General features: G+C 41.4%; 1 protein-coding gene across 9 annotated transcripts in view; it reads left to right on the top strand.

The window, feature by feature from the left end:
• HIVEP1 (HIVEP zinc finger 1) overlaps positions 1-13,426 on the top strand; it is a 578,844-nt gene that overhangs the window by 390,682 nt on the left and 174,736 nt on the right. For all 9 annotated transcript variants that reach the window (XM_063923170.1, XM_063923175.1, XM_063923174.1 and 6 more), the window contains one exon: positions 11,651-11,704. In XM_063923170.1, the coding sequence (XP_063779240.1) occupies positions 11,651-11,704 (54 nt within the window). The remainder of the gene's footprint in view (positions 1-11,650; positions 11,705-13,426) is intronic.

The raw sequence follows: 13,426 nt of genomic DNA on the forward strand, positions 1-13,426 counted from the left end.
GAAAGAGGTTACAGCAAATCATTATCACCGCATATGGCGGAAGTATGTTGCATGGTGTGAGGCCGAAAAGGCCCCAACAGAGGAATTTCAACTAGGTCGATTTCTGCATTTCCTGCAAGCAGGAGTGAATATGGGCCTAAAACTGGGCTCCATTAAGGTACAGATCTCGGCTCTGTCGATTTTCTTTCAAAAAGAACTAGCTTCAGTACCTGAAGTTCAGACTTTTGTAAAGGGAGTGCTGCATATTCAGCCCCCGTTTGTGCCCCCTGTGGCACCTTGGGATCTCAACGTGGTGTTGAGTTTCTTAAAATCACATTGGTTTGTACCACTAAAAACCGTGGATCTGAAATATCTCACGTGGAAGGTGGTCATGTTATTGGCCTTGGCTTCGGCCAGGCGAGTATCAGAATTGGCGGCTTTGTCCTGTAAAAGCCCTTATCTGATTTTCATATGGATAGGGCAGAATTGAGGACTCGTCCCCAGTTTCTCCCTAAGGTGGTGTCAGCGTTTCACCTGAACCAGCCTATTGTGGTGCCTGCGGCTACTAGGGACTTGGAGGACTCCAAGTTGTTAGACGTGGTCAGGGCCCTGAAAATATATGTTTCCAGGACGGCTGGAGTCAGAAAATCTGACTCGCTGTTTATCCTATATGCACCCAACAAGCTGGGTGCTCCTGCTTCTAAGCAGACTATTGCTCGTTGGATTTGTAGTACAATTCAGCTTGCACATTCTGTGGCAGGCCTGCCACAGCCAAAATCTGTCAATGCCCATTCCACAAGGAAGGGGGGCTCATCTTGGGCGGCTGCCCGAGGGGTCTCGGCTTTACAGTTTTGCCGAGCTGCTACTTGGTCAGGGGCAAACACGTTTGCAAAATTCTATAAATTTGATACCCTGGCTGAGGAGGACCTGGAGTTCTCTCATTCGGTGTTGCAGAGTCATCCGCACTCTCCCGCCCGTTTGGGAGCTTTGGTATAATCCCCATGGTCCTTACGGAGTTCCCAGCATCCACTAGGACGTCAGAGAAAATAAGAATTTACTCACCGGTAATTCTATTTCTCGTAGTCCGTAGTGGATGCTGGGCGCCCGTCCCAAGTGCGGTGTATCTGCAATACTTGTACGTAGTAATTGTTAACAAAATCGGGTTATTGTTGAGCCATCTGTTGAGAGGCTCGGTTGTTTCATACTGTTAACTGGGTTTCATATCACGAGTTATACGGTGTGATTGGTGTGGCTGGTATGAGTCTTACCCGGGATTCAAAATCCTTCCTTATTGTGTACGCTCGTCCGGGCACGGTGTCCTAACTGAGGCTTGGAGGAGGGTCATAGTGGGAGGAGCCAGTGCACACCAGGTAGTCTAAGATCTTTCTACAGTGCCCAGCCTCCTTCGGAGCCCGCTATTCCCCATGGTCCTTACGGAGTTCCCAGTATCCACTACGGACTACGAGAAATAGAATTACCGGTGAGTAAATTCTTATTATTTTTTTCCCCATACCTTGTCCTTATGAGCTAGCTAGTGCGATGCTATAGGATCTCTACTGAGGCAAACACCTTAAAGTCACAGCATTAGTAAATAATATACTATATTGTAATATATGGGGCTTGATTCAGTGGTGGATACAGACTTGACCGTGTCTTGTAGCAGTCACCCGTCTGCAACTTTCCTCCCCTGATGTAGATCCATGCGTATCAGAGGAAGTGGAACATCTGTTGATGTTGCCCCTATTTATCCATCTCCCTGTCAACACCTAGGAAGACCCAGCACTTTCCAAAGACATTTCTGTTACCGTGCTTCTTAATCACAACAGCACCTTTATGTGTACACTATGGGTAATGCATGCGCCATAGGAGTTTTTAGGTGTTTTCTTGCACGTGCAATAGAAGAAACTCGCTCAACTGCTGAAAAATTATACGGCGTGCGACCCGGTATCAGGCCCATCGTCTGTAATATTAAATTCTGCATCATCTTGTTTTGCATATACAGTTTAATCAGTATGCTTATATTTACGTATGGCAAATGTGTCTTCATCACAGGCAGATACAGTTCTGGAGTGATATGAATGTAATATACTGTATGAGTTACTTACAGCATTACAATCAGTTACTTATCTACGACTATAACTATACATAGTAGTCTAGTGGTAAGACTTTCTTTAACCTTTGCTCTGCTGAAGGACTGTTTTAAAGAGTTGCTTTAGAGCATGGCTCTTCAACCTGTGTCCTTCCATCTGCTGTGGAACTACACATCCCAGCATGCCCTGCCACAGTTTTGCTATTAAGGCATGCTAAGACTGAGGCAGTAGTTCCACAGCAGCTGGTTGAAGACCCATGCTTTAGAGCAGGGGCGGGGAACCTTTTTTCTACCAAGGGCCATTTGGATATTTATAAAATCTTTCAGGGGCCATACAAAAATTCTCAACTTAATAATTTACCCTGCCCCTTAGAGGTACTGAGTGCGCGCGCCAAAAAATGGGTGTGGCCAATTAAAATGGGACCTGATACACATATGCCCCCTATAGTGCAGTGCCAGATACACATGTCAGTGCAGTGCCAGATCCACAAATGCCCCCACAGTGCCAGATCCACAAATGCCCCCACAGTGCCAGGTATAGAAATGCCCCCACAGTGCCAGACACACAAATGCCCCCACAGTGCCACATCCACAATTGCCCCCACAGTGCCAGACACACACATGCCCCCACAGTGCCAGACACACACATGCCCCCACAGTGCCAGACACACACATGCCCCCACAGTGCCAGACACACACATGCCCCCACAGTGCCAGACACACAATTGCCCCCACAGTGCCAGGTATACAAATGCCCCCACAGTGCCAGGTATACAAATGCCCCCACAGTGCCAGATCCACAAATGCCCCACAGTGCCAGGTATACAAATGCCCCCACAGTGCCAGATCCACAAATGCCCCCACAGTGCCAGGTATACAAATGCCCCCACAGTGCCAGATACACAAATTCCCCCAAAGTGCCAGGTATACAAATTCCTCCACAGTGCCCCCCCCCCCCCCTTTCCCACACACCCTACTGTGCTGCTCACCGCTGCTGCTCCATCCGGCTGGGGGTCTCAGCTGTCAGGGGGGCAGGGAGGAGAGCACGGCTATGTCAGGCGGCGGCGGTGGCATGTAGGACCTCAAACAAGCCACCAGTTCGTGAGCCAATCAGAGCTCATGGACCGACAGCGGCGGCTCCTGATTGGCTGCCGGTCCGCGAGCTCTGATTGGCTCACGAACCGGCAGCTGGTTTGACACAAGCGGGTGGGCCGGAACAAACGGCTTTGCAGGCCTTATACGGCCCGCGGGCCGGAGGTTCCCCCACCCCTGCTTTAGAGGAACAGAGAAATGTAACTTAAATGGTATGTTATTGCAGGTATATGTTTTTTAGTTGCTTATGCTTTCTACCCCTCAGGATGAATAGAAATTTTCTGTAAAAGTAGCATATTGGATTACGTGTGATTTTATTTTCTGAAGGTTACACACAAAAAAGGAATAATAGGAAACATGCACAATTGATCTGCCCTTTGTTGTTTTCAAACTGGTCATTAAATTCCATATGCATAATCCCAAATTTATGTAACTATCTAAAATGTATGTTGGGAAACCAAATATGTGTTCGCTAACTAAAATGAAATAAATACATCTTATAATCAAAAGAAATCAAACATTCTTTTTTTTTTTTTAAATCATTTTTACATTTATTTAAATTGATTTTTTTAAAATATTTGCAAAAAACACTTTAGCACACATGCAAAATTAGGCTGCAGAAGTGCATTCGTTATCTCTCCATTTCATCTTTCATCAAACTAATATACCATTGCTTTATTTATTTATATATTTATTTATTTATTTATTTATTAACAGTTTCTTATATAGTGGCAGCAAATTCACAAGGATAGGTGTTATCTATTTAATAGTTGTCCACCAGATTGCAAAGGTGGCCTGTATGATTTGGTCACACAGCAATGATGAACAGTGGTCGGGAGGAAGGCAAAGTGAAGAATGAGAAGATGTGAGGATATGTGTGGACTGTGCAGAGTGGATGCAATTTGGTAGGAAAGTTTATAAAAGTTATGTGGGCGGTTCTGGAATTTGCCTGAAGGGGTGAGTTTTCAGGGAACGTTTGAAGACTAGAGGAGAGTCTTATTGTGTGTGGTAGAGCATTCCACAAAGTGGGTGCAGCCCAAAGAAAACCCTGCAGTTGTGAGTGGGAGCGAGTAATGAGTGTAATGAGCGAGTAGTGAGAGACGCAGATCTTGTGAAGAGCGAAGAGGTCGGGCTGGGAGATATTTTGAGATAAGTGAAGTGGTGTACGTTGGTGTAGTTTGGTTAATGGCCTTGTGTGTGAGTAAAATAAATATATACATATATATATATATATATATATATATACACACACTGTATATGTATATATATATCATAGTAACAGTACAGATGCATCTCAGCTCCCTTGCCTCTCTAAGATACTCGAGAGACTTGCCTACACTTGAATCACAAACTTGATTAACTCACACAACTTATTGGACCCACTTCAGTCAGGCTTCCGTTCCCAACACTCCACAGAGACAGCACTGACAAAAGTGGTTAATGATTTGGTCACTGCGAAGTCTAAAGGCCATTACTTCTTATTCTTTTAGATCTGTCTGCTGCTTTTGACACTGTTGACCACTCTCTCACAGACACTACAATCCCTAGGTCTTAAAGACACAGCCCTTTCTTAGATCCTATCCTACCTATCTAATCGCTCTTTCAGTGTCCGTTTCTCTGATTCCCCCTCCTCTTCGCTACCTCTTTCAGTTGGAGTACCACAAGGCTCAGTCTTAAGCCCTCTGCTTTTCTCAATCTATACCTCACCTCTTGGTAAACTAATCATCTCTTTTGGATTTCAGTATCATCTGTACACAGATGATACTCAAATCTACCCATCCTCCCATGATTTGTCTCTATCTGTACTGGGCCGTGCCAATGAATGCCTTTCTGCCATTTCATCTTGGATGACATCTCGCCACCTCAAACTTAATATTTCCAAAATAGAGTTAATTATTTTTCCACCAGCCAATAGTAGTTACCAACCTGATATCTCTAACACTGTTGAAAACTCGACAATCAACCCTACCCCACAAGCTCGCTGCCTAGGTGTCATCCTTGACTCTGATCTGTCCTTTGTTCCCACATTCAATCTGTCTCAAAATCATGTTACATGCATCTAAAAAACATATCCAAAATACGACCATACCCTACACAAGACACTGCTAAAACTCTAATACATGCACTGATTATCTCCCACATTGATTATTGCAATAGTCTCCTAACTGGTCTTCCCAAAACAAGACTCTCACCACTACAATCCAATTTGAATGCAGCTGCAAGGCTAATCTTCCTTGCTAGACGTTCATCGTGTGCAGATCCACTCTGTCAGTCCCTCCATTGGTTACCTGTATTCTACCGTATTCAATATAAAATACTATATATATATATATATATATATTAGCAATGGATTAATCGCGCAACTTCAAATTAGTCCATATATTTACAGATACGTTTTTCAAACTCCTGATTGGACCTTGTTCACTGAAAAGTTGTCCCCTGCCACCTCCTCCAAGTAAAGCCGTATGGGCTTATTTGTGTACATGTAGAAAAAAGAGATGAGGGGCGCAAGTAATAAGTATATGATTGTATGCTCTTTTAATAAAAGTATATGTATACATACATCTTAGTTAGGATATTGCAGCTCAGTAGATTGACAATAGGGCTCCCGGACAGCACCAGAGAAGAACCCCTAGCCGCCGCTTATCAACCGATCCCAGCCTGGGACCACACACAGTCAGGACAGCAAAGGTGACATATACATTCAGTGTCTCGCTACAACGCCAACGCGTTTCATCACACAGACTTCATCAGGGGGTGTGGCTACAGGACGTCATCGCTCGATATTTGTGCTCCTTACATTCATATGCATATTAAATTACCGGCGATCGTATCTCATTCCTTTATCATCTCCTCAGCTCAAAAGCTCCATATTCACAGTGTAACATCCAGGCTGGGATCGGTTGATAAGCGGCGGCTAGCTGTTCTTCTCTGGTGCTGTCCGGGAGCGCTATTATCGATTTATTGAGCTGCAATATCCTAACTAAGGTGTATGTATACATATACTTTTATTAAAAGAGCCTACAACCATATATTATTCCTTGCGCCCCTTATCTATTTTATTTATATATATATATATATATATATATTACACACACACACACACACACACACACACACACACACACACACACAGTAACTATACTATAATTCAAAAATTTTGTAGCAGTCACTGTCAGCTTGCTAAATGGAATACTGTAGCACTAATGTCTGGGTTTTTTTTTTTTTTTTTGGTTTATCAATTTGAAATATTTTATGATGTAGATTTGCAATAGTGTATTTGATGAAAAAATACTTTCCAGTCCCATACTTGCCCTTTCAACTCCCCAAAACACACACACACACACACACACACACACACACACACACACACACACACACACACACACACACACACACACACTTCATGTTGTTACTTTAGTGTTTAGGACAAGCTTCTCTTTGGTATGTTTATGGTGCCACTGCTACAGGATAATCTTTGAAACAAATAATCACCACAAATACAGCTTTGCACTGATTAATAGCCCAAAACGTTTTACTACCTGATAGAAGAGATCTTCCATATGTATCTACATAATCATGGGCATGTTTTTCCAGCGTATTCATCAATACCTTTAGAACAGCTGAATTAGGAGGATTAGGTTTGATAACCGTAAAGCAGTGTTCTGATGCTTAGGAGTGATGCCATTGTCAGTTATAACAACTACACTGTTACAGATTAACTTGCTGCAGGCATCAGCGGTTTTTACAAAACTCACTTGTAAGAATATGACTGCTCTTAAAAAAAAATATTTTAAAAGGTTTCACAAGCATCCAATTACTTTTGAAGGTGAACCATGTCCATATGTTAGTAGTGTTCTACACACAAGCACTAGTAGTACTAAAGCGTACACAAATCAGATACAGAAAACACTCAGCCAAAAGGATGTGCGCTTATGGGTTCACTACGGTATGCCAGCGGTCGGGCTCCCGGCGACCAGCATACCGGCGCCGACCAGCATACCGGCGCCGGGAGCCCGACCGGCGGCTTACCGACAGTGTGGCGAGCGCAAATGAGCCCCTTGCGGGCTCACTGCGCTTGCCACGCTATGGGCGCGGTGGCGCGTATTCTCCCTCCAGGGGGGTCGTGAACCCCCACGAGGGAGAATAAGTGTCGGTATGCCGGCTGTCGGGATCCCGGCGCCGGTATACTGTGCGCCGGGATCCCGTCAGTCGGCATACTGAAGACCACCCGCGCTTATATAGGCACAACACTATGCAATATAACACCTTTTGATTAGCGGGACATTGCCTCACATGTAGCCTGTGTTAATTTAGCATAGTATATTCAGCCATGAACAGCTGTGCATGTACGAGCTGTGCGTTCAGATACTCAAAGCGTTCCTATCTGTTAGCGTTTTGAAAATGAACAGTTAAAAAAACAGTTAGACATTGAACAACATCAAGAAAAAGCTCAGGATCATTATGTGGCCTCATTACACCTCTGCCATGAGAACAGCATGGGCAGGTCATTTCCATCAGACTTGAGTGTGCTCCAGACATTCTCCCGACTCCTGTACTTTCTCCTATGAGTCCAGGACATTCATAATTTTATTTTTTTAAATTGTTCCAATTTGCCCCCTTCCGTTGGGTACCTGCAAAAGTGTTCTTTTTCTTTTTTGCATTAGGTCAACATGGTCATTAGGTTGACAGGTCAAAAGGTCGACATGAGTTTTTCACTTTTTTTATTTTTTTTTACTTTTTCATACTTGACGATCCACGTGGACTACAATTGGAAACGGTAACCTGCCCGATTCGCTCGCCATGCAAGGGGACACGGTGCACTAATTGGGATTTCCTGTCACTTTACGAAGAAAATGACACCATAAAAAAGTCCAAAAACACATGTCGACCTTTTGACCTGTCGACCTAATGACCATGTCTACCTAATGCATGTCGACCTTCCATGGTCGACCTAAGTTGTGTCAATCCATACCCGAAGTTATTACCCAATATGCCTACACAAATCCTGCATTATGCTTACTCAGTGCAGTCTAGGTTTTTCTTTGTTTGGCGTGTCTATTGCTGTATTACTTATCTTCTATGTTATGTGCATTGTTTTGCATGTCTGTAAAGCACCTTGAGTCCTGTTGGAGAAAGAGTGCTATATAAATAAAATTATTATTATTATATATTTTCAGTGCTATCCAGTTTCAGAAACTTTCCATAAACTTTTTTTTTTGCTTAATTCAAGTAACCTTGTGCCAAAAACTGCATAGTATTTTCATTAAGCGGTCACTAAAATTGTGATTCTTATATCCTTGCTGTCTCATTTACTGATAAGTCTATTTTGCTGGCAGTAATTAGGTTAAAACAGTAACTTGTGGAGGAAGCATTCACAGTGTGCATCTGCACTAGCGCAAAAGAAACCAATAATTTGCGCAGCCTGCAATAAGCCGCATGGTGAGTGGATAAATGATATACACCTAGCCATATATGTAATTACAATTTTCTGCTTTTACTTTTGTTGCTGGCAAGCGCCCACTAAAGTTGCTGAGGCAACTCTCCAAATTTCCTTTGATCATTTGGGTTGAAATAATCGGCATTTTTTTATTAATCTTTGTTTACATAGCACTTAGGTCGACAGTCAATAGGTCGACCACTATTGGTCAACATGCATTAGGTCAGTAGGTCAAAATGTACTAGGTCGATATGGAAAAAGGTCGACGTGAGTTTTTCACATTTTTTATTTTATTTTTTTCACTTTTCATACTTTACGATCCACGTGGGCTACGATTGGGAATAGTAACCTCGACCAGAAGCCATGAGCCATGCGAGGGGACACGGTGCAGTAATTCGGGTTCCCCCGTCACTTTACGAAGAAAACGACACCAAAAAAAGTAAAAAAAACCATGTCGACCTAGTACACGTAGACTTAATGCATGTCGACCTAATGACTTTCAACCTAAATCTTATCGACCTAATGACCCATACCCTTCTGTAATAGACAGGCTATAATGATGCTGCACTATATGCACCAATATAGTATGTGTAAGGACACCAGTACCGGCACAGCTCCTGGCCAGTCTGGGGGAAGAGGAAGCCAGTAGCCACCAGCAGCTGGCCTGAGGATCTGGGCATGGCCTGTGCAGGGTGTGGGAGGGGTGAGCACAGGACCCTGCCTTTCTGATGGCGCGCAGTATATATAAAGCAGCTGAGTCTGTTATCTGCCTCTACCTGCGTCATCTGCAGCCCCAGAACTTACCCCATGTCCTTTCAGTCACCACAATGGACGTACTTGTAAAAACTATTGATACACCTTGCTTTTTAATGTATTTTAGAATTTGTTAGAAGAGAAGAGGGTGCAGAATACAGTCTCACATTGAACTTTTTATACACTCTGTTGTTTCCAATTTAATCTCTGCCGTTTTTGAGATTTATGGTACAGGTTGAGTATCCCTTATCCAAAATTCAAAATCCCACCTGTACTATGATTTATATCAACTACTCATCAGCCTGCCACCTACTGGCTTCTATGACTGCAACTGTTAAAAAAAAAAAAAAAAAGTCTTGTTATCAGTTGAACATTTTGTAGTGAGGATAAAAAGAGGAACCTTTGCCTAAACACAGCAGATGCAGACGCTTTGTGAACTACACTAAAATTCACAATGCAGCTATCAATTCACCCCGTATTAGTGACCACACCACTGAGGCACATAGGGCCTGATTCTGAGGTGGGAGTAAAGCAAGAAAGAGCAAGTAATGTAATTGTGCACCTTGGAAAAACAATGTTGGACTGCCGTTGGGGCAGATATAAAATGTATTTACCCTGCAAGCAAAAATAATAAATGTATTTGCAACATGGTTTGTCCAGGTGCAGTTACTGTATTTGCTGTATTTGCCTTACTCCCAAATCAGAATCGGGGCCCACAGTGTGTGTTTTCCTTAATTTGATCCACTACAGTATATTTAGATAAAGCAGTAAAGAGCTTATACTCCATAATGTTAGGCGATGAGATTGGGAATAGTGTTTCATATATTTGAAAACCTCAAAAACAAACAAACAAACAGAAAAAGTCCTCTTAGATCAGATTAATGCCAGTACTAGTGTTTTTCCAAGTTCCTCTTACAACACTACCCAATGTTTGGTCCTCAGTCACCTCTTGTAGACTGAACTTTTTAAGGTGTGAATGTGTAATCGTAGCATTGTAGAATAAAATAGTAATAATAAAATTATTTTGCAATATTATATTTAAAATTAAATGTTTTTCTTTGTAATAAAAATCCACCTATTATTTTCACTACATTTCTCACTATAAAATAATGTATATGTCATACAAGTTGTTGTGTTTTTTTATTTTTTTTATTTAAATTATGGGCAAAATAATGTACCGGTCACATACAGGTTGAGTATCCCATATCCAAATATTCCGAAATACGGAATATTCCGAAATACGGACTTTTTTAAGTGAGATTGAGATAGTGAAACCTTTGTTTTCTGATGGCTCAATGTACACAAACTTTGTTTAATACACAAAGTTATTAAAAATATTGTATTAAATGACCTTCAGGCTGTGTGTATAAGGTGTATATGAAACATAAATGAATTGTGTGAATGTACACACACTTTTTTTAATGCACAAAGTTATAATAAATATTGGCTAAAATGACCTTCAGGCTGTGTGTATAAGGTGTATATGAAACATAAATGAATTGTGTGACTGTACACACACTTTTTTTAATGCACAAAGTTATAATAAATATTGGCTAAAATGACCTTCAGGCTGTGTGTATAAGGTGTATATGTAACATAAATGCATTCTGTGCTTAGACTTAGGTCCCATCACCATGATATCTCATTATGGTGTGCAATTATTCCAAAATACGGAAAAATCCGATATCCAAAATACTTCTGGTCCCAAGCATTTTGGATAAGGGAGACTCAACCTGTACTAGTGTCAATTCTTTTTTTACCCTTTGCTAATTCACAAAACCTTCAGCTCTAATCTTTAATTTGGGAAGTTTAATTCAATTCTTTTAAAATAATAAAATATGTTTTCACCATGTTCTTGCTACTATTTCCTTATTTGTTTAATGTACGTGGTTTATCTTCTCATAATTTGTCAACATGTTTATTTGGGTTCTGTATGATTTACCGACGGTCGTGATGACGGCCATCTGTATATCGATAACGGCATCCAGGGCATCAGTATGCCGGCAGCGGGGCAAGCGCAAAGAGTCCCCTTATGGGCTCGCTGTGCTCACCACGCTAGGGGCTTGCTGTGCTCACCACAGGTTCTATTCCAACTCTATGGGTGTCGTGGACACCCACAAATGGGAATAGCCCATGTGAGCTGGGATTGTGGCTGTCGGGTATTGTCAGCAGTCAGGATTCTGGCGTCTGTATCCTGACCGCCAGGATTCTGACTGCCGGCAAATTAACTACATCCCGTTTATTTCTAGTAATTTATGGCTTTGCATTTAATATTCAATACTTTTGCTTTATTGTAGATAAAATTGAGGAAGCACAAAAAAAGCTGTCTAGTCCGGAAGAGCCACAGAAAGGTAATGTTTATCAATTGTTTTGTCTTTTACTTCCTATTGTTTTCTTAATCTGTAAAATGATACCTAATGCACAGTGCAATATACACTATGCAGTGTTCGGCTCAATCCGCTGATAATCTGTGATCGGGCTGATAATTGCATTATATGACTGGCATACTGTAAATCTAATGTTATTTTATTTAGGTGATCTGGATCTAAGATAAACAAATATGCATATCAACCTAGGATACGGCATGCATGGCATTCATCTTTGATAAATATGCATATCGACCTAGGATACGGCATGCATGGCATTCATCTTTGATAAATATGCATATCGACCTAGGATATGCATGCATGACATTCATCTTTGATAAATATGCATATCGACCTAGGATACGGCATGCATGGCATTCATCTTTGATAAATATGCATATCGACCTAGGATACGGCATGTATGGCATTCATCTTTGATAAATATGCATATTGACCTAGGATACGGCATGCATGGCATTCATCTTTGATAAATATGCATATCGACCTAGGATACGGCATGCATGGCATTCATCTTTGATGCACACACTCAAGCGTAGCACAAAAGTTTGTGTGCTAGGGTGACTTTGTGAACACGGGGATAATCAGGCTGTTGTTGAGTTTTCTTAATTACGACTCACTGTGGATGTGTTTAAGCTAGTAAAACTGTCTACCTGCATTCGCATAAGTGGCCAATGGAATCCCTTAAAACTTCTGGGCACACTAATTGTGGTAGGCATTTTACAGATCAAACATATTACAATACCCAGGGGTTACATAATTTTTACCTGGTTCATGTGAAGAAGAACAAATTCATATTTTTATATTGTTTAGAATATATATACATAGATTGTTTTAATAATTTAAACTTTCTGGATGGCTATGTACTCGTGAGTTCTCCCTAAAAGGAAGCACAAGAACTCTGCACACGTGGAGATTTGGTTTCCTTTGATATGTAGTATGTTAATCTCTTCTGTCCATTATGAAGATGCAATGTATATTCTTTGACTTCACAATGCAAAACTCTAGGTTCAGTTACTATACTAGTTTATAAGGTACCCAATACACATTTTTTTGTTAGCCAAAAAATAGTTTAACATACATTTGGCAGTTTACAGTCTTTTAAAGGCAACTGTATAATTTGCAAATATTATTACATTGATAAAGACTATAGGCCCATACACACTAGAGGATATTTTTCAAAGATATGACCGATAACGACTGTTTTGAACAATCTGATTGTTCAGATCATTCATATCGTTCTAGTGTGTACACAGCAAACGATCAACGATGCGCGGTGGTCGTTGGTAGCAGATTGTCAATCGTCCATGCATGCAGCTCAATTCCATCAATCCCAGCATAGCAGATCGTTCGTCGTTCAGATCGTTTGAAACAAAGCTCAGTGTGGAAATTGCTCATATCCACATTGTTCATCTTTCACATTGGTCATATCCTCTAGTGTGTATGGCCCTTAAGCAATCTCACTTTTAGGATTTTTCTTTAAGCATGTATACAAATATGTAGCTTAGTTTATCATTGGAGTCCTCTTCAGTTTCAGTTATTTATAGCTGTAGTGTCCTTCAATACCTTTATAGTCACGATGCATGCATAGTTAACAGCGCATTTTACACAACCATAGCATTATTGCTCTTAATCAAGAATTTTCCATTATTGTCAACAATTCCTGTACCACAGCTTCATCTCATTGGC

The sequence above is a fragment of the Pseudophryne corroboree genome, chromosome 5 (assembly GCF_028390025.1).
Source record: "Pseudophryne corroboree isolate aPseCor3 chromosome 5, aPseCor3.hap2, whole genome shotgun sequence".
Lineage (NCBI taxonomy): Eukaryota > Metazoa > Chordata > Amphibia > Anura > Myobatrachidae > Pseudophryne > Pseudophryne corroboree.